Source organism: Eleutherodactylus coqui, chromosome 3, assembly GCF_035609145.1.
Source record: "Eleutherodactylus coqui strain aEleCoq1 chromosome 3, aEleCoq1.hap1, whole genome shotgun sequence".
Classification (NCBI taxonomy): Eukaryota; Metazoa; Chordata; class Amphibia; order Anura; family Eleutherodactylidae; genus Eleutherodactylus; species Eleutherodactylus coqui.
The window spans coordinates 48,274,909-48,300,229 of record NC_089839.1 but is presented as its reverse complement, the minus strand read 5'-3'; the positions used below and the strand labels follow the sequence as shown (position 1 = coordinate 48,300,229).

At 44.3% G+C, this 25,321-nt stretch overlaps 1 protein-coding gene across 2 annotated transcripts in view; it reads right to left on the bottom strand.

Moving 5' to 3' along the window:
• The window catches only part of THADA (THADA armadillo repeat containing), a 551,380-nt gene that overhangs the window by 258,515 nt on the left and 267,544 nt on the right, over positions 1-25,321 (bottom strand). For both annotated transcript variants that reach the window (XM_066595569.1, XM_066595570.1), the window contains exon 27: positions 6,214-6,303. In XM_066595569.1, the coding sequence (XP_066451666.1) occupies positions 6,214-6,303 (90 nt within the window). The remainder of the gene's footprint in view (positions 1-6,213; positions 6,304-25,321) is intronic.

Sequence of the window (25,321 nt, the reverse complement as noted above, 5' to 3'; positions counted from 1 at the left end):
ACCCTTGGGGTTATATTTCAATCGGATCTTTCCTGTATGCCCTATATACAATCAACTGTGCCCCAAAAACATTTCCAGAATTCATCCTTTTCTTACAGTAAGGGTAAAAGGTAAGGCCCCTTGGTGCAAGCCCTGAGTCATGACGGACTCCTAGAGTGAGGTCACATTGTGACGTTTTCTTGGCAGACTGTTTCTGCAAGTGATTTGTCAGTACTTATTTTACCAACCTTAGAAGGATGGAAGACCTTGAGCCGGCTACCTGAACCACGTGGGGATTGAGACCGCAACCTTCAGGCCGTGAGTGAGAGCTTAGGGCTGCATTTATGTTGCCCTAACACTCTGCGCCACACGAGGTTCCATTTACAAACCGCTAAAACGCTTATTGTTGACCTGATCCATTCTCGGCTTGATCACTGCAACTCGTTACAAATTGCTCTTCCCCTCACTCTCCCCTCTCCAATCAATACTGAATGCAGCAGCCAGGTTCATCTTTTTATCCAACCGCTACACCCTGTACCAGTCATCACTCTCATCCATAAAGCCCTTTGCATTGCTGCACCACTCTATATCTCCTCCATCCACATGCTGTGGAATATGCTGGTGCTATAATAATACATTATTACTACATGACCGAGAATAACCCTGACGAAGTAGCCATGAGGGGTGAAACACATAACTTAATTTGTTAGTTTCTATTTGATTGGGGCTGGATGACCCTTTACCTGTATTTCTTCCACTCTGGACTCCAATAATGTGGCTTTACATTAGTCACTCAGGTCATCAGATGGCAAGCTTCATGGCCCGATATCGCGCTCGGCCATGTGAAACTAGCTGTCCTGAGATAGTACAGCAATGGCAAGGGTTCAACTGGCATGAGCATGTTACATTTCTCTTGACTGACTGTAAGGTGCATTTACACGGGCTGATTTTTGTACATCTTCCCATGTCGATAAGGAGATGCACAGCCGACCAATGATGGCTCTATAGGGATGACCGTTCGCCCTCGTGAAGCCTACCACCTGCCACGTGTGAAGCGCCAATTGGGATGTTGTGTCAACTGGCACTCATTACAGCAGGCTGATTCTTGGCCTGTGTAAATGGAACATTGCACTCTTTATACAGGTAAACTGCTTCTATCAGATGTGTTTTAACAGTGGCAGTAGTGCAGAGTATTCCTTAAAGATGGTGCCAACATTTGCAGAAACCGTTGGAATAGTCAAGGTAAAACAAGCCAGTAGGCATCCTGTTTTGCTAAAAGGTGGCATTCAAGGTCCCTAATAAAAGCAGAGAGGTAATGTAATTTTATTTTCTAGCAGTGCAGGAATTGATGTAATGATCCTGAAGATCTAGCCAATAAATGTAGAGAAACCAGATCCTATAAGCCAACAAAAATGGTCACACTATATAAAGTTTGCAAATGTATAGCAATGCTGGAGCTTTCTAAGAGTTCCTAATTCTTGAATCTATATTTTCTCAACATGCCATAAATTTTAAAGACCATGTGGGGAAAGTCTAAATTTGTGGTAGGACATATCCCATATGACACACGAGGAGGTTCCAGAGCTGCAGGGTGAGGTTTATGAAAACTATTGTTAAGGTGCCCATAGACCTATAATGGTTGTCAGCACTACACTGACTTCTCCATGCACATGGATGCTCAATTTGACCAAATTTTCATGTTTTTAATAGGGCAGTGGACAAAGCTGCAGCCAAACAGCTCTGGCTGCCCAATCTTTCCTTCCCCCATTATCTGTTGGGAGAGAGTGAGTAGCTTCCATACACATTAGATAATCAGCCAGTCTTTTCGAACTCAGCTTGTTTGGCCAACTTTTCCCTAATACATATAACTGGGGTATTGGGGCCCATTGCTATCTATAGGGTTGTTTTGCAAGTTTTAGACTTAATAATACTGTGGAGGTCTTCCTATGTGATCCAAATACCAAGATGCTCACAGCATGCTCCTTTAATCTGAACGAATACATTTATCTATATATAAATATATATCTATATATATCTATATATAAATATATATCTATATATAAATATATATCTATATATATCTATATATAAATATATATCTATATATATCTATATATATATATATATACACACATATATATACACATATATATAAAGACGAAAGCCCTCACTGACTGACTCGCCACTAATTCTCCAACTTCCCGATGTTGTAGAAACATGAAATTTGGCAGAAGCATTGATTATGTCATAAATAGGAAACGTTAATGGGTCACAACTCGATTATTCAATTCTAAGCGCAAAAGACTTAGCGTCCAAATTTTACAAGCATAATCTAATTCTCTCACTTCCTGATGTCATTTTATATAAAGGAAACGTCGCAAGGTTACCTCCACGTGGTGTTTCCTGGGTAACGCAGAGAACCATGCAAAATGGTGAACATATTTTTTTCCCAGTATCTCTATAGTAACCACGACTTCATAAGATTTTCCGTGTGAACACCAGATAAACACCAGTACCAAATTAACTCGTGCGAAGCCGGGTATATCAGCTAGTATGCTATAAAACCCATGGGACCTCTCAGAACCCGGAATGTACGTAGGAAAAAAAAGAGCAATTGGTATATAAAGGAAACATTAAATCAAAGTACTTTTTCCATTCAATAGAAATATATTAATCATTCCCGAGACTATGTTAAGGGTAACCAGAGAAAGCCATGCCAAACCCAGTTCTAAACACACATATATAAAAGCAGAGAATGCCTGTTTTTGTGGTCTCCAGCGTTGGTCCAAGTTATTCTAACCCTTAACTTGTTTACTTTAGATTAAAAAAAAATGAATGCAAAAGAATTAAACACAGAAATACAAGTTTAACCAACTATTATTTGGGCCATAAATCCACACTCGCTGACCTCTTAGTCATCTCAGAGTGTGTGGGTGAAAATGGAAGTCACTTCTTACTTCGTCAGCCTTTCACTTTGGTGCTCTATATTTATCTTGTGCTTTTATTTTAGTAAGGTTTTTAAAGTCATTCATTATTGCCAAAATGGTTCACCTTCACAATTTCTATATGACCCAGTACATGTACAATGAAAAAAGAAGAAAACTTAGCAATAGATCTTAATTTAAAATTTACCATTGCTTTGCTTCTACAGCTCCTAGGCAGATGATGTGTCCCCATGGTAACAGACAACAAACTCTGTGTAGTCTGATCCTAACGTCATATTCCCTGCTATCGGTTCTTATTTCTTGCTATGTTAGCATGCAGTAGGGGCAAATGGAGGCAAATAGGATGCCAAATTAGACTATACAGGGTTAGGGCGCATTCAGACGACCGTATATCGGACGGCTATTCACGCCGGCCAATATACGGCGTCTCTCTCTGCAGGGGGAGGAGGCTGGAAGAGCCAGGAGCAGTGCTCTGAGTTCCCACCCCCTCTCTGCCTCCTCTCCACCCCCCTGCACTATTTTCAATGAGGAGAGGCAGGACAGAGGCAGAGCTAATTCAACGAAACTTAGCCCCGCCTCCTCTCATTGCAAATAGTGCAGAGGGGCGGAGAGGGGGTGGAGAGGAGGCAGAGAGGGGGCGGGAGCTCAGAGCACTGCTCCCGGCTCTTCCAGCCTCCTCCCCCTGCAGAGAGAGACGCCGTATATCGGCCGGTGTGAATAGCTGGCCGATATACGGTCGTCTGAATGTGCCCTTAGTTTGATGTCTGCTACAATGTATACATATGGTATGCAAAGCAGAAGCAAAATGATAATACATTTTTATGGCGCTCAAATGTGATGACAGGTCTCCTTTAAGGTGTACATGGTCCAATAAACACCGGGTGATGGGTTTGACTCCCAACCATGGTGACCTTAGCATTGTTCGTTCTTAAAGTTAATCCAGTTTTTTCCCATGAGGATATAATTTTGTGTCCTATACAAATAAATGCACTGTGAGTCCTATTAAGAACATGAAAACCCAATGAGGGAATCCATTTGTGCACAGAGCTGTGCCTGGAAAAGGTGATAGACGTCACACCTCCAACTCCCCTCCATAACAGGTTTGTCTCTCACGAGTCGCACCCTACCAGGATTTTGTAGCATGAGTAGCTGGATGATTCATTATGCAACAGGTACCCAACTGTCCGAGGAGAGGAAATCTACTTGCAGGCTACTAATAGGATCATGCACACTTGCTCTTCACATATGCAGTGGACTCAATAATTTGTTTCTTCCCCTCAACACTTGGTGTAACACATTTCCGAATATACGGTGCTACAACATTCCTGGAAGGATGCACCAAGATTCTAAAACTCCTTACTGTGCCGCCCCCTCAACCACCAAAACACGGAAAAATTCTTGCGGACAGCTGTAGTTTTCATAACAAGCGTTTACTACTTTAGTGGCCGCGGGACTGAAAACATGCTTATACACGGCAGTAGGGTCAAAAACATCATTTCCAGCTCATACTGCTAACTGCAGCGAGCCATCCATAAGATTGCTCACATGCCCAAAAAGTTTATCCCTTTGTGAAAACCCTCATTGTACATCTTTCAAAAGGGAACTCTTTGGTGCATTATTTCCACAACTGTATGTACCTGTAATTTTTTTAGTCTTCTGCGGGTCTGATATCAGCCATCACTGATGCAGAACAAGGTGTTAAAGGGGCTGTCCAGTTTAGAAAACCCATTTTGATATACACAATTAGGGGATTCTGAATTAAAGGGGTTGGCCACCTTGTAGGGAATAAGTGCGGGGCAATTGATATTGGGCATTTTGTCAACTTACTGATATAAAAAAAATTAAAAAATAAATCTTGTTATTTGTATAGTGCCAACTTATCCTGCAGCGCTTTTAAGTAATTTATTTATCACCCCCCACCAAGCTGGGTACTCATTTTACTGATCTCGGAAGGATGGAAGGCTGAATCGACCTTGAGCTGGCTACCTGAACCAATGTGGGGATTGAACTTGCAACTTTCAGGTCGTGAGCTTAGGACTGCATTTCTGCTGCTTTAACCCTCTATGCCACACGAGGCTCTTATATAATATAGGGGCACGTGATTCGACTCCGTTCATCAGTGCCTCTCGCTCTGCACCTATGCCAAAATTCTGCTTGTCCGAATCTATGTCCAGAAAGGAAAATGTTACAGACGCAGCAGATCTCAATGGGATCTTCTCTATTTGCAGAATGGAAAGGAAGTGCTATCCAGGAAAACTACGTCAATGGTGGGGGGTGTGGCTTGCACAAAAAAAAAAAAAGAGAGAAAGATAGAACGGCTTAGAACTGCTAATTATATTGCATTCATAAGTTTCCAGAATACCTAATATCTATTGTCCTGTGCTTACTTTATACAAGTGAACCTGTCACCATGCTGCCTGAGCCTCAAACAGGTATGCCCACTCAACCCATATAGGTTTTAAAGTGAAAAGCTGCTGTATTTCAGAAATAAAACATATGAGTATGACTTGGAGCTGAGCTGGCACGGTGTTCTGAGTGAAAGAGGTGGGACGGCCAGACTCGCCCTGCCCACTTCATCAAGACTAATAGCTCGCTCCCTATATGCAAGCAGGGAGAGGAGCTGTCATTCTTGATGCTGTAGGTGGGGAGTGCCTGGCGCGGCCCACGGCTTCAACTCAAGAGTCCCGAGAGCTGAGCTGCAAGTCAAACTTTTAAGTATGTTTTTAAGACGAATGTGCATATGGTCCCGGATTCCTATTGCCCATGGATTGGGAAGAACAAACTTGGTGACAGGTTCCCTTTACTATAAGGGAATATAAGGGAATTCTCTGTTTAGGTTCCTCATATCTTGGCCATAATAGCATGTCTCATTCTAGAGGACCTATTCTGTTCTGCATTACACAGACACTCTATAGATTTGAGAAAGCACACTGTAATGCTCAATTTCTCCTGCGGTGGAGCTGTAGGGAAATTGAACACTTCCCACTTACTCCCAGGTTTTACCATAGATTACAGCTGCTTTCTTGGGATCCCACCACTCTTCTAACAAATACAGATTGTCCTCGGTGGAGAACCGCTTTAGGCTAGTCATACACTAAAGATTTTGGATGGCCGAAATGGCTGATAAAGACTATTGGCATTTTTTTTTTTTTTAAACAAATAAACATGACAAATGCTAATCTGTTGTCGAATGTAGTTGTTGGAAAGTCGTTTATGCAAAAAGACAGAAGAGCCCAAAATATCTTCTGCTTCCTATGTGGGATTGTCACCCCGGTTTCGGATCTCATACCTGTCAACGGTGTTGGCCACAATTTCTAGTTGTTCTAGGAGAAAAGGGTAAAGAGTGGGAAATCTTGAGAAAAATTCTCTCCCGGTCATCCTGTGGAGAAATAACAAAAGGACAAAAATTTAGAATAGGTTAAAAAAAACAATCAGATGATTAAAAAAAAACCTCTTAAATGGCAGCGGATTATTTCTAATAATAATAACCTTTATTTATATGGCGCATGCGTCCGCATTGGGACTCACAATGTACATTCACCTATTTGTGTGTTTTTGGAGTGTCCCTGACGTTGATAGAGGGATTCCCTCTCTCCTGCTGACACCACTGAGCCTAGCCCACACCCTTTGGACCGCAGCGTTCAGGCCCAGGACGAGGGTGGAACGCACGTGCCATCGGGATGTAACAATGTCACAAAGAGGATACCTTGAAAAGACTTGGTATATTTAAAAAAAAACTTTTTTTTTACTGTGGGGTAGCTTGATAGAGGGGTGATAAGACCCTAAAGAGTGTCGCACTTGCCTCTCACATGCGTTGACCAACTCTTTGCATGTTTGTTCATAGCATGTCTGCTTATTCTGTTTTAATAAACAGTTGGCGTATTCAATCAAGGTGTACATCTTTGTTTTGGGGGGTCCCCACGAAGGAGGCCTCCCAGTCACTTGTAGTGAACAACTTTGCAAGTACAATTCTTTGCTTTTTATAAATGATTTTTTTTTATGCATGTTGCATTGCTTTGGAGTGTGGGAGGAAACCGTAGACCCCCGGGAGAACATATAAACTCCAGATGTTCCTTGGTGGAATTTAAACCCAAGGAGCCTAGTGCTGTAGGACAACAGTGCTAACCACTGAGCCACCAAGCTGCTGTGCTTCATCAGTGGCTCCGCCCTTGTACAATCCTCTTAGAATATGTGAGTTCACAGTTTATGCTCATCTCCACTGAATCTGATACATTAGAGTAACTTCTGCACCTTCATCCTGTAGACTGAACAACCTTTTAGACTCACTCATGTTAAAGTTACTAAAAACCTTGGTTTCACCTGAAAAATACAAAAGCATAAGCTGATTACAGGTTGCTGCATCCCCCAGTAATCAGCTGTAATCTGTAGAGTAACCTGGCTTTAACTGCTCACTTCACCTGCAGCACCCCCAGAGGACAAATGAAGTATTACAAAGTTGACAATTAAATTAATGGGCTGTCTCTGCAATGCACACACGTGCCAGCTCTTCCACAGCAAGCAACAATCGTTAACAAAAAATTCTGACATTTAAAATGTGCCCCAGCCTAGGCAATAGTACAAACAACAAAAAAAAGCCATTCCACACAACTGCTCACATTGACTGTGGTCCCTACCGATACAGGAAGTGATTATGTAACATTCATCCCTCACATGCCCATTACAGCCAATCATTGGCCTCAGCGGCTATGTGTCATTCATGCACACATGACGACTGAGGCCAGTGATTGGCTGCAGCAGTCATGTTAGCGACAAAAATGACGTCATCACTTCCTGTATCAGCGGGGAGTAAAGTGGCGGTGACTGGATCAGCAGCATAGGAGCGAAGGCGATGCGAGAGGGTAAGTAATGGTCATTTTAATTTTCCTCTACCATGAGGAAATTTTCAATGTTGGAAAGCCCCCTTAAAGCAGTTACACCAAGTTATAAAGTTATCCCCTATTTACAGGAAAGAGGATGGCTTTATCATTGTGGGATTCTGATTGCTGAGAGCCCCACCAATCTCGAAAACAGAAGTCCAGTTGGCCCAAGAGTTAATGGAGTGGAGGACACGCAGGCACACTGCTGCTCTATTCACTTAAGTGGCGGCGCCAGAGATTGCCGAAGCGCTTGAACTTAAAGGGGTTGTCCCGCGGCAGCAAGTGGGTCTATACACTTCTGTATGGCCATATTAATGCACTTTGTAATGTACATTGTGCATTAATTATGAGCCATACAGAAGTTATCAGAAATTTTTCACTTACCTGTTCCGTTGCTGGCGTCCTCGTTTCCATGGAGCCGCCTAATTTTCAGCGTCTAATGGCCAAATTAGACGCGCTTGCGCAGTCCGGGTCTTCTTCTTTTCTCAATGGGGCTCCGTGTAGCTCCGCCCCGTCACGTGCCGATTCCAGCCAATCAGGAGGCTGGAATCGGCAATGGACCGCACAGAAGCCCTGCGGTCCACCGAGGGAGAAGATCCCGGCGGCCATCTTCAGCAGGTAAGTAAGAAGTCACCGGAGCGCGGGGATTCAGGTAAGCGCTGTCCGGTGTTCTTGTTTAACCCCTGCATCGGGGTTGTCTCGCGCCGAACGGGGGGGCTGTTGAAAAAAAAACAAAAAACGTTTCGGCGCGGGACAACCCCTTTAAGAATGGAGCGTTCTGTTCCATTCACTCATAGACCGTCTGGACCCCTGATCTCAAGATTGGTGGGGGTCCCAGTAGTCAGACCCACACAAGCATAAAGTTTTCCCCTATCATGTGAATACGTGGATAGGGGATTACTGTATAACCTGTCACAACCCCTTTAAAGCCAATGCCCAGTCATTAGACGAGGGTCTTGAATAAGGGACACCCAACAAGCTAGTACTACCTAACGAGGTATCCAAAAGTGCTTTTCCAACAGCACAGCTTTGATTTTAGGGTCCTTTTAACCCTTTCCAATCCAATGGGTATCCTGGTTTTCCTAGGGGGGCTTACTCTTTTTCTGCCGTCATACAACAGCGCTATATGCTGGCTAAAGCCAGTACTGCATGAGGTGACACATTGGATAGGCCCCAACAGCAGAGAGGCTGGCAATATACAGTAAGAGAACCCTGACGGACGTCTTCCATCATCAGAGCTGTACAGCCTTAAATCATAATGTCTTCAGAGGTCAGACAGTGGATTGGAAAGGGTTAAGAGTTACTATTTCTTTAGAACTCTTTAAGGTCTTTAGACTGCTCCGTTCATCGCCACAGATTATACTGTGCAGCCTTAACCACGACTATTTGAGCGCGGTGCCTGACCAAACACTGCACCATATGCAAAAAGTGACTTGTCAGCAGCAGCGGTTCAGGTTCATCCTCTTTCGACTGGACGCATTGGATACTTATATGTGAATTATTCATTCTCCACATGGGAGCATGCAGTGGAAAAATAGTTCCTGTAATCATTAAAAATACCGCTCTGTACATGATATTTTAATGATAGTGTGAAAGGGTCATTTTTCCCACGACGATCCCATGTGAGCAGCGAATGATACATGTACTTTACCATGAAGCAATTTACTGTAACTCCGAGAGGCTTATGCAGACGTATCATTTCTTTTTTCTTTCCAGTCTCTAAGCTTGACCCCCTTCTGTACTGAGGACTTTAATTTGATGAATAAGGGGAAAAGATGCCGTTCTCCAAAGGCAATGTCCGCGCCGGTAATACAAATAGATCTTTCTCAAAACACGGCTTTATGGTTCTCTCCTGCGGGACAGGTGGTTAAAGCGAGGAATAAACAGACCCGAGCCAATAACAGGTTCTGTATGGCACTTCTTGTTTAATAAACTGAAATTATCCAGAGGTCACTGGGGTGTAAAGGCTCGAAAGTCAAGGCTTGTTAACCCTTAAAGCTGCAGAAGTGGATTACGGCATAATGCCATTTATCCATTTTGAGATGGCCATAATAGGGTCATTATAAAGGAGACCCGTCACTGGTTTAGTTTACATTACCCTACCAAAAGTAATTGGATACCTGGGCAAGAATCAAAAGTAGTATTGATTTGCATATGTTAATACTTAGTGGGACCTGCTTTGGCCCGAATGACGTCGGATCCCAAGATGGTCATGTGATCTCAGTTCTGTCCAGCTCAGATCTACTTGAGGGTTATATATTATCATAGGCACTGCTATCACAGTTACTGAGGATGATCACACAGCTCCTGTCACACAGGTATAATGGAGGAGATCATAGCTCATCCTCCAGACTGCATACTTATGGCATGTAGCTTCGTTAGGTGAATATAGAAGGTACTGATAATACAATACTGGTAATACAAATAGATCTTTCTGAAAACACGGCTTTATGGTTCTCTCCTGCGGGACAGGTGGTTAAAGCGAGGAATAAACAGACCCGAGCCAATAACAGGTTCTGTATGGCACTTCTTGTTTAATAAACTGAAATTATCCAGAAGTCACTGGGGTGTAAAGGCTCGAAAGTCAAGGCTTGTTAACCCTTAAAGCTGCAGGTCGGTTGCAGAAGTGGATTACGGCATAATGCCATTTATCCATTTTGAGAGGGTCATTTTAAAGAAGACCCGTCACTGGTTTACTTTACATTACCCTACCAAAAGCAATTGGACACCTGGGCAAGAATCAAAAGTAGTATTGATTTGCATATGTTAATACTTAGTGGGACCTGCTTTGGCCCTAATGACGTCGGATCCCAAGATGGTCATGTGATCTCAGTTCTGTCCAGCTCAGATCTACTTGAGGGTTATATATTATCATAGGCACTGCTATCACAGTTACTGAGGATGATCACACAGCTCCTGTCACACAGTTATAATGGAGGAGATCATAGCTCATCCTCCAGACTGCATTCTTATGGTATTTAGCTTCTTTAGGTGAATATAGAAGGTACTGATAATTAAACGGTTACCCCGCCAGGCAGAATAGTACAAATTTAGCTAATGCTGTGCTGATGCATTATGGGATAGATGTGAAACAAAGTGCAAAATCTTAGTCTGAAGATGATGCCTGACAAGCATCAGGCAAGGGGCTGCACTTCATGGAAGTGACTGGAATAAACAGAGGAAACGTCTCAAGTGGGATAGGCAATCAAGTGAGAGGGGCAGGCATGGGAGAATGTGTTTTCGCTGAAGTGGCCCTTTGAATAGACACGTGAAGAGGGATGACCGTTCCTCTCTAACCTTGTAGCTAGAATACGAGGATCGGCAATCGTTCTACTGAAGGGAACTTAGGTAACCATAGAATTCTATAGGGGTTCCAGACGTTAAGGCCAGAATTTAAGTGTCCAGATCCACAGGATATTGTCAGGCAGATAGATGTGGATCTGCCTTGCCACATACCAGTTTGGCTGTGGGCTGAGGTGAAAGCAACCGAGGAACCCAGAATAGCAGCTTTGTTGTTGAGTCCCCAAGCCGTTACATACTGAGATAGTTGCCACATAACCGGGATTAACGTTGCACTGGGGATTAACGTTGCACTGGGCCGAGGTGCAGTACCTGTAGGTCTGAACTGAGGCGTAAGAAAGAGACAAGCCGAAGTCAGGGTTGGCAGCAAACAAAAGCAGAGTCAAAATTACCAAGCCTAGGACAGGGAGCAAAGAAGTGAGAATAGTCGAAGCAGGCATGGGTCAAAACCAAGAATACACAGAACTGGAGCTCTAGCACAATGGCTATGAGACTAATGTATTTAACATGGAGAAAGAAGTAGCTTTATTGGATAAATGGTCAAAGCAATGGAAACTGCACTCCAATGTTTCCAATTTTCAGACTAAGTATTGCACTGGTAGTAATGTGTGATTCAAGACTTCAGAAGAGAAGGATTTACGGGATCTGTTCTTTGAGGCTCAATGCAGGCAGGCAGAAAAGTATAGCAGGTAGAATGCTCGTCTGTATAGCTGGAAGCATAACCAGTAGAAAGAGGGAGATTGTGATCCCGCTGCATAGAGATGGAATACGAATATGGTGAAACATTTCAAGAACAAAACTAATCTGGTTAAACTCAAAGAACTTAATTTGTATGGCCTAGAGGAAAAAATGGAGGGGGGGGGGAGCATGATGGAAACCTTTATATAGGTTACAGGGGGAAGAAAGGGAGAGGGGAAGCATGATGGAAACCTTTATATATGTTACAGGAGGAGAGGAGGGCAAGGGGAAAGATGATGGAAACCTTTATATATGTTACAGGAGGAGAGAAGGGAGAGGGGAAACATGATGGAAACCTTTATATATGTTACAGGGGGAAGAAAGGGAGAGGAGGACATGATGGAAACCTTTATATAGGTTACAGGGGGAAGAAAGGGAGAGGAGGACATGATGGAAACCTTTATATATGTTCCGGGTATAAATGCGGTTCAGGAAGAAGGTTTTTATCCAGTAGCTAAACACTAACATAAGGCCGGCTGCACACGGGTCTCATTCCAGGTGAGGGATCCCACAGTGGAACCTGACCCTGCGGCCATCCGGCGTCCGCTGTCATTTCTTGTCTTCTGTACTGAGGATGGTCCGGACGGCGAGCCATCAAACATGCGCAGCACAGATTTTTTTTTCAAGTGTTTATCTTTCCCGCGCCGTCACCAGGCAATGACGCAGGTCCCACGACCCTTCTGAAAATGGAGCATGTTGCGACTTTTCCGACGCAAGTGGAAAATCGAAGTTGCTGTCCACTTGTGTAAGCTGACATGCGGATGCTCCATTGGTTTGAATTGGTGCGGAGTGCCACAGATCGTCTGCATGGCAGATGATTGCAGATTTTGCAACTCACACCCGGCCGTGTGCAGGCGGCCTAAGGGAGCAAAATCAGGACATATTATACTGAAAGGGTAGTAGATGCTTGGAACAAACTTCCAGCAGACGCGGCTGGAAAATCCAAAACACATAAATTAAAAAATGCTTGGGATAAGCATTAGAGGTGAGCGAGCATACTCGCTCAGGGCAATTACTCGATCGAGCATTGTCCTTAGCGAGTATCTCCCCGCTCGGAAGAAAAGGTTCGGCTGCCGTCGGTGGGCGGGGAGCAGCGGGGGAGAGCGGGGAGGAACGGAGGGGAGATCTCTCTCTCCCTCTTTCCCCCCAGCTCCCCTCTGCTCACTGCCGCAACTCACCTGTCACCCGCGTGGGCAGCTGAACCTTTTCTTCCGAGCGGGCAGGTACTCGCTAAGGACAATGCTCGATCGAGTAATTGTCCTTAGCGAGTATGCTCGCTCATCTCTAATAAGTATCTACCCATCCTAAGAGAGAGATAAAAAGGAAATAATATAAGGGCAGACTAGATGAACCAGGTGGTCTTTTTCGGTCATCAATTTTCTAAGTTCCCTTTTCTGCAATGTTGCTCCAGCCTGTAAAGCGACAGCACATCTATTATAATCAGTAGAGGTTCCAACCTCTGGGACCCTCACTAATCCTAATATTAAAGGTGATGCAGCCTTGGTGTAGCATAACATTCCCTTTACCGTTTTCCCCTGCATGGCCCTCCGGCCACTCGCTGCGCAGGGAACCTCAGCAAGGCCCTTTTCGAGTGAAACTTTGAAAGGGGACTCAGTGATATGCTAACCCTCTGTCCTCTTCATTCTTATGACTAGTGAGGGTCCCAGATGCTGGAAACCCCTGTAATCATTAGATGAAGACGTATCCAAGTAGTATGCCTCCACTTTGAAAATAAGACCAAAATTCAATATGTAAATTGCTATCGCAAAGAGAAAGGTCTGCTGAAACTGCAGTTATACAGTTATATAAAATTATACTAATTTTAAGTAAAGTCCACGAGGAACAGATAAAACTAAATATGCACTTGTGGTGTTCTGCATAACATCAGGTAGTGGCGCCGTGCCACAAACACTGCCCCCCCCCCACACACACACACACACACACAAAATTAAGGAAAACACACCACCCCCATTCTCTCATTTAGATTTAAAAATTAATCTTTATTGTCTTCAGTATCAGAGACGCATGAAAGCAGATGACTTGGAATGATTAACTCACAGGGAGTTATGAGAAGGCATGGAGAACTACAAAAGAGCTCATAAGAGATAGAAATCAAAGTGACTCAAACAGGAAGAAACAGAAGACGATAACTTTCAGACGCAAATATTGGCACGTACCCTGTGTTTTTATAAGCCGCAGATCTCTGGTTAGCAGATTATAGGACTGCTCTCCAGAAAGCCTGAGTCTACAGCAGTTTAGTAAGAATATAAGGGGCTAACGCTGGGTAACTCGTCCCCTAAATACGTTTTATAGATCAAACTTTATCTACATAGTAGATGTTGCGTCATCATTGATCTAGAAGCCAAAATACCGAAAACTGCATTATAGTCAGTTTATTAAAGGTCTGGTCAGTATAGAATTGTATGGCCTAAGACAGTGGTGGTGAACCTATGACACGTGTGCCAGAGGCGGCACGCAGAGCCCTCCCTGCTGGCATGTGTTGCCGTCAGCCGCTCACCATGTTATTAAAAATACCGGCAGGGGGGGGGCGGTGGTTCCCCTGCCGGCATTCACTCAGCAGCAGCACACAGGGGAGGGGGGTGTGTGTCATTATTACCACTGAAGCCGCGCTGGGGGGGGGGGGGTTCACTATTACCACTGGGGCCGCTCTGGGGGGGTCACTATTACCACTGGGGCCGCTCTGGTGGGGGGGGGGGAGGGTGTCACTATTACCACTGGGGCTGCTCTGGGGGAGTCACTATTACCACTGGGGCCACTCTGGGGGGTCACTAATAACTCTGGGGCCACTCTGGGGGGGGGGGGGGTCACCATTTACCACTTGGGCCGCTCTGGGGGGTCACTATCAATGCTGGGATATGTTTATACGAGGTGGAAATTCTGCAGAATGTCCTCAGTGAAAATTTCCGTGGCAAATTCCACAGCATTTCGGCATCCAAAAGCAGTCCAAATCTGCACGCTGTCTATTTTGAAACAGCCTTGTCATTTTAATAAAGACGGAGGTAAAATAATGTCATTAAAAATTCCATCCCCGCCCCCCTGACTAATTGGAACTTTGCGATAAATAAGCGGGTTTTGGGTTGTAATTTGGGCACTCGGTTTTTAAGAGGTTTGCCATCACTGGCCTAAGACATACAACGAATGGACTCTATTAGAAAACCCAACTACAGGGTGATCATAATTAAATGCAGCCTGTTATCAACTACAAGACTTATAAGTATAAAATCTAAAAATTGAACTTTTGCATCTTGTCTCCACCAGAATAATAGGTGGAGACATGTTTTGGCAGTCCTCAGTTGAAGAACATGCCCCTCGTGCCTGATTGGCTGGTGCAGATGTGCCCGCCAGAGCTGGACCTCCTGCCTGATTTTCTCGGGACGCACACACGGCGCAGGAAGCGGGGCCGGCCCTAAAGCTGTGGCAGCTACTGCTGCATGACTGAAACGGCCCCCTTGTACAGCGGCTGCAGGGAGAACAAGCAGAACGACAGCGCTGCCGGCGGCGGCAGACGAGCCAGCACAGCAGGGCCCTGAACAGTGCCGTTTGGAGGCAGCTCACCTCGGCGATCCTGTGCGGTTAGTATGCCTGCCACAGTGAAAATCAGCTGACAGCTGTCACTCACCCCGGCGATGTGTGTTATCCCGTGTGCTGTAGTGCCGCCAGTCAGCGTCTCCGCCGATGCCGCTGGCAGCTCACGTCTCCGTTGCTGTGTACTGCTGCAACCTCTGTTCGCTGTACTGCTTTGTGGCCGTGTCAATTGCCGCTGTGTGTCGGGTGTCAGGCTGCTCAGTCCCTAGCTTTCGGTGGAGACAAGATACAACAGTACCACTAAAAACTAGGTTTTGGGGCTTCTGGTTTAGGTGACGTGTAGTCCTTGGAGATTCTGTTCAAACTCACCCGGTCCGCTGGCAAAGTCAGGGCAAACATACTAGCTTGATTTTTTTCTCAGCAGCCTGTGCATGCACATTTCCCATTGAGCTCTATGAGGTTTGTCCAGGATTAGAAAAATATGGCTCCTTTTTCCTTGAAACAGTACCACGCCTGTCCATTGGTTGTGTCTGGTATTACAGCTTAGCTGCATTGATGAGAATAGGACTGCATTGCAATTCCACATCCAACCAGTGCGCAGGTGTGGAGCTTGGAAGAAAGCAGACATGTTTTTTTAATGCTAGATAACCCTTTTAAGTCTGATATAATATGGATGCAATACAATGTCGGCAACCAAACGGCAACCCACGACTGTGGATGAATCGCCCAGGTACTGCAGCACTATGGTGGAAAAATATCTAAATATCATTATCCACAGGCGCTAAGGATGAGGCCACATGGGGCGGCACTGACACGCCGCGATGCAGCTGCTCTAGATTTCAAGTTCATTAAGTAGCCGCATAATTTTGTGGGAAACCACTAATTTCACCCGCAAAACTGTATGCATGGCCTTGCGGACAAAACACCTGGTTTCTGGAAAAATCATCTGGCCACTTAACTGAGAAAATACCGTATGCGGTCACTTTATTGCCGCCCCGTCTGGCCTCACCCTCATTCCCCCTTTAAGTGTATGTTGATGTCTCAAACTTTTAGCAAATAAGGTTACAAAGTTATCAGGTGAGTTTCTGAGATCGCTCTTGCACAATAAAGTGCAATACTGGGACAGCGGAAACGTATAAAGATAAGACTGTCCTACAAAAGAAAAACATGTTTAACCACTCATAAAAAGTAGAGAATGAAAACAAAAAGAAAAAGAAGAGAATGGAAACAAAAAACAAAAAGAAAAGCATTGCCTGCAGATTACCAATACCACGGGTCCCCGCCTTACCAGATCCAGAACTTTTTTCTTTTTTCAGCAACATAGCTGTATGATGGCTTCTATTTTTGCAAGACAAGTTGTCTTTTGCAAAGCCGCCATTAAATGTACCGCATACGGGCAAATGCCCACGGCCGAATTTCCGCCACGCGTGAAATGCAGCGAAAATCCACGGAGTTTCACCGCAGATATTAGGTTCTATTGTACCTAATAGCTAAATGTTGACGCTGCGGAATTCCATCGCAGAATTCCGCAGCGTGAAATAACCCACGGCATGTCCAATTTGCCGCAGGAATATGCGCAGCCAGCTTCCATTGTAGTCAATGGAAGCCGGCCGTCACACTATACTTCCGCTGTAGCATAGTGGAAGTATAGCGTGAATACGCTTCTCCGCCCACCGCCAGCCACGTCATATGACACTGCCGGCGCGGCATGCGCTGTACTGTGCATGTGCGCCGACGCGTCACGCGGGCGATGCACAGCAGATCCGGAGACGAGTATGGGGACTTTGGGGGGGCGCCGTGACGGATTTCGCTTCCGGAGCCCGTCACGACCGTGGGCATGAGCCCTAACGCAGTGAAGAGAGATTTAAAATGTTTAACCCTTTCCAATCCAATTTGTATCCTGGTTTTCCTAGGGGGCTTACTCTTTTTCTGCTGTTCTACAACGGCGCTATATGCTGGCTAAAGCCAGTACTACATGAGGCGACACATTGGATAGGCTCTGACAGCAAAGAGGCTGGCAATATACAGTAAGAGAACCCTGACGGACGTCTTCCAACATCAGAGCTGTACAGCCTTAAATCATAATGTCTTCAGAGGTCAGACAGTGGATTGGAAAGGGTTAAGTGAAATTTAAAAAAAAACAAAACTACTCTGTTTATGTTTTTTTCTTTTAAACCTTTCCCCATAATCTCCATCGTATATTTTTTGACTCCTGGACATTCTTTAACGAAGCAGTGTCCAGAACTGAACTGCTTGTTTCTCCATGATGATACTACAAACACACCCAGTGTGAAGTCTGATGCTGCGGTTATGCACTGATGTGCTTCCACATTGCGTGTGCAGTGAATGTTGGACATTCACTATGGGAGGATTTTCTGCCGCCATTCTCCAAGTTTGCTGCTATATAGGTATACAGTGGCATACAGACGTAGCAAATTTTAACTTGACGTTTAATACATCACATGTCACGATTCAGCAAGGTTTAACTCCAGATTTCAATGGTATATGATGCTTAAATGTTCTTTTAAAGTTTGCCAAATCATGTTAGCCAAAGTCTTGGATGTCAAAGTATCATTCACTACAACTATATGATGCTCATAGTCTCACATGTAAAGAAAGGAAAAGTTATACCCTTTTTTTTTAAAACTGGATACATAGTAACATAGTATATTAGGCTGAATGAAGACAATGTCCGTCTAGTTCAGCCTATTTCCACCCTCCCTTGTTGATCCAGAGGAAGGCAAAAAAAAACTAAATGAGGCAGAAGACAACTAGCCTCCTTGGAGGAAAAAATTCCTTCCCGACTCCATAATGGTAGTCAAAATAATCCCCAGATCAACGTTTGATAGTTTCTACCTGAATGTAAGACTGGGATCAACAACCCCGCTGGTTATTTGATGTCTATATCCTGTAATATCATAGCACTCTAGAAAGTCATCCAGGCCCCTCTTAAACTCCTCTATCGATTTTGCCATCACCACGTCCTCAGGCAGAGTGTTCCACAGTCTCACTGCTCTTACAGTAAAGAACCTGTAAGAGCAATACCTCTGTACTGAATAGCGTAATTGACTATATATGCTTTTTTTATGGTTACGGATGCCAGAGGGACACAGAGTGATAATCTTTTCGTCTCCTTGGGGTAAATGGAGGCCTATGGGTTCATCTGATGTATGCACAGGATGCTATCCCATCAAATATGCCAAACCTACCCTTCAAATGGAGTATATATGCACTCTTGCATGCCCGCTTAACGGATGCTGATCAACATGCCCATTTACACAGGAGGGCATATGCTGCCAACAAGTAAACATTTTTATGGCTATATGAAACACTCCATCAGACCGGACCACCAGCCCATGTAAAAGGGCCTTTATTCTCTTCCATCTGTCCCTTCCTTCGCCCCCTGTAGTTATACAAAATTTAGGAACCCAACGACCGCAGGATTGTCTAATTGCAGGATGTTTTTAGATACTTTTATATGGGAGTGATTATTGCTAGAGTCATCGCAGGAAACAGTAATTTTGGTGATAGTCATTCTGTGTACATGTGGCCACTGAGCGGAGATTGAGTATGAAATCACCTAAAAGCCCAGCAACTATCGGCTTGTGTAAACAGGCATCATCTATGAACGACTGCTAGAGATGAGCGAGCACCCAAGTGCTCGGGTCCGCGTTATTCGAGCTTTTTGTAAAATTCGAGAGCTCTACTCGAGTAACGAACCCCTTGACTACAATGGGAGACTCGAGCATTTTTGTATGTGGGACGCCGGGGGCCGAACTTTTTTTTTTCCTCTAGGTTCTATCTCTCTCTCTCGCCAGCCAGCCAAAAAATTTGCAAATGACGCACGCCGCGGCGGGGAGGGGCCAAAACAGGCACGTCACAGTGGGGAGGAGCCAAAACCTGGGGCGGAGTCGAACATGGCGTGATGCTCGTTCAAGTAACGAGCACCATCGAGTACACTAAGGCTCAAATGAGCATCAAGCTCGGCAGAGTACGTTCGCTCAACTCTAACGACTGCCTGTTCACAGTGACTGCAGGCAGCCGGGGCAGAACTCGGGGGCCAGCTCCGCCATCCTTCTCTGAACGACTATTGCTCCTGTGTGTGAGCACAGGAACGATAGTCGCTAGGACAACTGTAGGGCAATCATGTAAAGGTACCTTTTATCTGTAAGGTCTGCATAGGAGCTGTATACACAGAACGGCAGGATAATTTTAATCAAAACTTTTTGGACCTTTTTTTTTTTTTTTAAACTAAAGACACAATAAAAGAAAATTGGTTGTAAATGAGAACATAGCCAATCAATCCAGATGAACTACCGTAGCCATAAACTACACCTTGACTTATGGGAAACCCTGGGCCTTGTAAATCCACATGAAAATAGCTCGTAAGCGTATGAAAAGCGCTTTCATAAATTAAGCCGCTGGAATGGGGCATATATTTACGCTGGTCTGACTGACAGTCCACTTATTAAGCTCATAAAAACGAAGGCAACGTGATCTTCCAAGAATGTTTGTTCTAGCCGTACTATTAGAAGAAGCCGAAAAAAAACCCGTAACGGACGATGCACAGGCCGTGACTTCTCCCAAAAAATTTATTTTACGGCCTTACGAGCTCCAAGTGTGTTTTCGCAAGTCACTGAACTTGAGAAATATTTTGCTTGCCTGGCCTGGAATTTAGGTAACGCCAAAATCGGCTCCTCGCAAAACAAATGATACTTTTTTGCTAAAATTATAAATTCCTTTTGGGCATCAAGGGGTTCCCCTCTGCTAAGTTTGACGCCTTTCACAACTTGGATCCATATATTTCTTTCCCTTGAAAAACCCAATTACCATGAGTGGAAAAATGACTCGATCTGTAAAATATGCGCCGGACGCACACAATGGGGGAGACTATACATGGCTTGTTGTTGGTCATTTTCTTCCAGGACTTGATAGGCCGTAACGAGGCTGTCAGTGCTCACATAACTCAGACTACGGCGCGGCTACTATTTCTTCTAATACTAATAAATCTCTCTAATTACAATCTCACAACATTTTTTTCCCTTAGGCCAGAACAGAACATTCTTCCCTGTAACCACCTTTAATATCCGGACACACGACTACTGATAGTAGGCCTCATCCTGAATGATGTCTGCCAAGGAGCCTACAGGTAAGATGAATTCTCTGAAGTGCAGACACATTGTGGTGCGTTTGTAAGCATTTTTAAGGCTGTTTCAGGTGTAAAAAAAAAAGTTGCAAATTTTTGCATTGACTTTTCTTCATTCTGCGCCGGCCTGCCACTTTTTTATCCGATTTCCTCAGATCAATATTGAACTCGCCCATACAAATATAGCCTTAGGCTGTATGTACATGGAGTCTGGCTTTGCTTTTAATTCCCAGTCATTGTTACAAGGCTTGTATAAAAAGTCTGACTTTGGCTTATAGGAAAGCTGCCTTCAATAGGTGGCACTGTAGAGGTTTTATTCCATCTCCCTTATTTGCATATTACCCAGAGGAGCGTGCATGGCCATTTGAGTCTCCTCACTCACCGTCTAGGTGCTCTCCCTAAGGAGAAAAGATAGCGTTTCTGACCTTTGCATGGAGAAAAACACAAGAATGCCCCTATTGATTTGATTTCAATGGGCAATTGACCTAATTATAGGCTATTTTGTATAATAGGATCTGCTGCGTGTTTTTCACGAGACCAAAATTTGTGTGAAAAATACGCAGATGTGAATGAACCCATTGAAATCAATGGATTCTATTCGCAGCATAATATGTGGCGCATTTATGTCCATGTGAATGAGCGCTTAGCGGTAGAAAACGGTCATAGAAACTGCAGGAAACTTCCCTAACTTCATAAAAATCACCTTCTTATCTTATATGCTGCAGAGTATGGTTTATCTGTGCAGATCGTTGCTTACTATGATTTGTATGGGATTGGCATAAAATAAGTTTGCGGAGCAAGGAGGGGCAGTGTACTAGACAGCAGACATAATGTCTTTTGATCACTTCTGTGCATTTAAAGAAGTACATTAAAGGCTATTCGTTATTTTGTTTCCTTAATGTGAGCCTCTTAATTAAATTATTAAGCAGGTACAATTGTACCCGCTAAATGGTATTCTGGATGGGAGTTTTGGAGGGTAATCCTTACGGGATTCATAAATCCCGCCTCCCAGAACCGATGGCTCTGATTGGTTCTTCAAGCGCCGCTCAGACAACCGATGCAGCATTCAATGAACCAATCACAGCCATTGTGCTGTGGAGAAAAAGAAATGAAAAAGGAGGGTTGAGCAAGACCCAGTGAGGGTCGTGGAATATTTCTGGAGTACAAAGTGTTTCCAATGATTGAGTATTTTGAATGGTGGAGGTGCTGCCAACCAGATAACGCTCCACCAGTGTGGGCGTGAGTGTAGCAAAAAGGATGTGAAAAAAACTGGTATGGAGGCGCAACCCTCTAAGCTACTAGAAGATGAAGATCAAGGTCCAATGTGTGATGGTGAAAGCACTTCTTTTTTATTTTTTCACAAATTAAAAACCAGCAATAGAATACGCGTTTCGGGGATGAACCCCTTCGTCAGTTCGGCTGGATAGGACAACAGGATGCCTGGGGGTGACACAATTCCAAAGGTGTACTGGATGTGTCAGAGGTCCTGTGTGTGCATTGTGGAAGCGGGATTTATGAATTGGCTGAGCTGTGATAGCCGCTGCTTGGCCAATTCCTAAATCCCGCCTCCACAACGCGATGGCCGTTGATTGGTTCTTCGAGCACTATGGCTCAGCCAATCAATGCAGAACTTCCTGGAGGTGGGATTTATGAATCCAGTAACCAGGAAGTAATGCTGCATGAGCGGCCGAAGAGTACGGGAACTGAGTCTGAGCTCTGGAGAGCAATGGGATGGACCTGGACCGAACCTGTTGAGTAATGTATTCCTTTTTTAAATGTAATATAAGCTAGGGCTTACTTTCGGGGTAGGGCTTTTATTTTGAGCCTTCCCGAAAATCCCCCCAAATCAGGCTAGGGCTTTTTTTCAGGGTAGTTCTTATTTTGGGGGAAACACAGTATAGGAAATGGATACAAAGCGACCACTCCAGGGTGCGTTCACACATGCATTTGTTGTGAATTGTCCAAAGCCAAAAAAATTGGGGGGCAAGTCCATACCAAATTCTGTGTCACAATCGACACCATTTGGCACTGATTTTGCTGCGGATTCATAGGGCATTGTACCCATTCAATTGAATTCAAATTGAAGGGGTAAAGTAAAATCTGCTCCAGATCCATACCGATTTTGGTACGGATTTTTTCAGCTGCGGAAAATCCGCCATGCGTGAAATGAGCTTTCAAAGGGTTTGTATTTGACAAATCACCTGATAGTGTCCACATATGGGTACCTTTTGGTAAAAATTTCCTTGAAGATGCAAATTTGCAGATGTCTTACATGGGCGGCTTATAGCAGAGAGACTATACAAATGTAAATAATTGTCTGGAAAGCCGTCAAAGACAACCGCCTCACTTGCCCAGACAGGGTCCCAAATATGAATGCTAAGTGATGAGTCAGTTGAGCAGCGTCTATTCCTGGTCACCAGCCAAAATAGATAGGACAATTACTTTGTGAGGCGGTCAGATAAAGAAACTGCAGCTCATCAGTGTTCCTATGATAACAGTCCATTCATGGCTGCAAAAATAGACTCACATACAGCATGATCCCGGGAGACAAACCCAAGCACAAGAATTCTTCTTTTTTTTCCTTCCACCCAAGTTGTTAATTTGGGAGCTGAGCAACTGCGCTGACTAGTGTGAGCAATGCCATGCATACAACGAGTTTCTGGGGCTACGCTAAACTATGTCACTTCTGTGACTGCATTGCACATTAAAACTGTTTACTCGAAGAGCAGGATGGGATCCGATATGTTTTGCAGCACTAGGCGGGTATACATTATGGGGGAAAACTGTTTACATGAATGGCAACAGATGGAGGAAAAAAACGGTCTGAATGTATAAAAAGTCCTTCAAGTCATGAAGATCAAGTCAACAATCCTGTTGTAGTAAATTGCAGTGTCAGTTTTAAGAGGACCTGTCAGCGAACCTGAGGGAACTTGTCACCTCCTATAGGCACCGATGCTTGTAGGATAGGTGCCACAGAGTCCCGTGGTATACCATTTTTATGAAAATAAAAGCCCTACGCTGAAAATAAGCCCTAACTGCAGAATTTTTTTTTTAAGCGTTCATCACCTAGAAGTACTGTCCGGGGTTCTGCTGCAGCTTCTTCCTGGTCCCCGATATTGGTCTTCTTCATCTCTTCTGGCCGGAGATTGAAAAATGACCGCCTCCTGGAAGTGCTGGCTGTGATTGGCCTATGCTTAGCCAATCAGAGCCAGCGCTCGATGAATGGCTGTGATTGGCTAAGTGTCAGCCAATAAGAGGCAGTGCTTCCAGGAGGCGGGGATTTTTCAATTCCCGGCCAGAAGGTGATGGGTGATGTATACTTTTTTTTTTTTTTTCCTGAAACCAGGGCTTAGATTAGGGTTTTGACAGTAGGATTTCCTACTGTCAAAGTTGCATCGCACGAAAACCGTGTTTTTATGTGATGCGATGCAACAGAGAGGAAGGCTCCATAGGGAAACATGGACTACAAAACCTCACGAGTCGCGTGTATATCGCTGGACCCACAAGGTTTTTGGGTTGGGATGTCGCATGCTACAAAACATCGCATGTGTGAATTAAACCATAGGAAAGCATTGGCTTCACATACGTGCGATTTGTAGAATTGCAGCAACGCAACAAAATCGTCCGACGTGTGGGGGAGGCCTAAAGAGAAAGTTTTCTTCCTTCTAGAAGAAAGCCAATTTGCAAAACTTTTGCAGGTAGAATTACCTGTAAGGATACGTTCAAACGGGGGGTGGGGGGGTTCTAGCACAAATTCTGTGCCAAATCCATGTCCCATTAATTTGATTGGAAATCCATTTTTTTCTGCTGCTGATCTGAAATCCGCTTTGCAGGAAAAAAAAGAACCACCACATCGGAAATCCTATACACAAATGTTGCTAATTCCCAAGGGCTAAATCCGTCTGCAGACCCATGGTTTTCTTCTATAGATTTAGAGGAGGAATCCGCACAGAAATGTCCACATCAGATTCCACTATGCGAACACTCAGACTCCATAAGCCAGCTGGATTTCCACATGAAGAACCAGTACGCCCAAATGGAAGCTTGCTGTTAACTTTCTGATCGGTGGGGGTCGTATCGGTCAGACCCCCACTGATTCAGAGTCTGCAGTCATGACAAATCAGGGCAGAAATCTCAAGATTGGTAGGGATCTCAGTGGTGGGACTCCATCAATAAGTAGGATATCCTCCGTCCTGTGCATAGGGGGATAAATGGCTGCACTGGTACAACTCCTTCAATGGCACCGCATGCTAAATGTGCATGCACTATTTGCGTAGCCCAATAGTCACCCAAAGACTCACTCTTATAAGAAATAGCATGCTGTATTGGTCAAGATGGCATTTTCATATGGATGCAACAAGTGCTATCTGTACATGTTAAGATATCCAAAAAATACTATATAAGGTACCGGCTTGCCTCCATAGAGTCTCTTTCCAAGGCCATGGCAGTGTGTGGAGGAAATTGGAAAAAAAATAAATAAAACGCCACCATGTTTATGTTTTCCAGCACCGTCTTGTTTTGGTGCCTCAGGCAAGGAAAGATTAGTGACAGTCACCCAAGGTCATAAATGAGCAGGAAGTGACCCCGTCTCCCCTGTTTGACTCATTGTTTCAAGAGTCCTTGTGTATACATTTCATAAGGAAAACCTCAGAGAGCTCAGACTGAAAGCATGACTAAAGCCTGCTACGGTAAAGGCGAGATTGCCACACAGGGCCAAGTATTAACACTTCAGTCTCTTATTAACACTTATCAAGAGCACAGTACAAAAAAATAACCAAAAAATACAAATG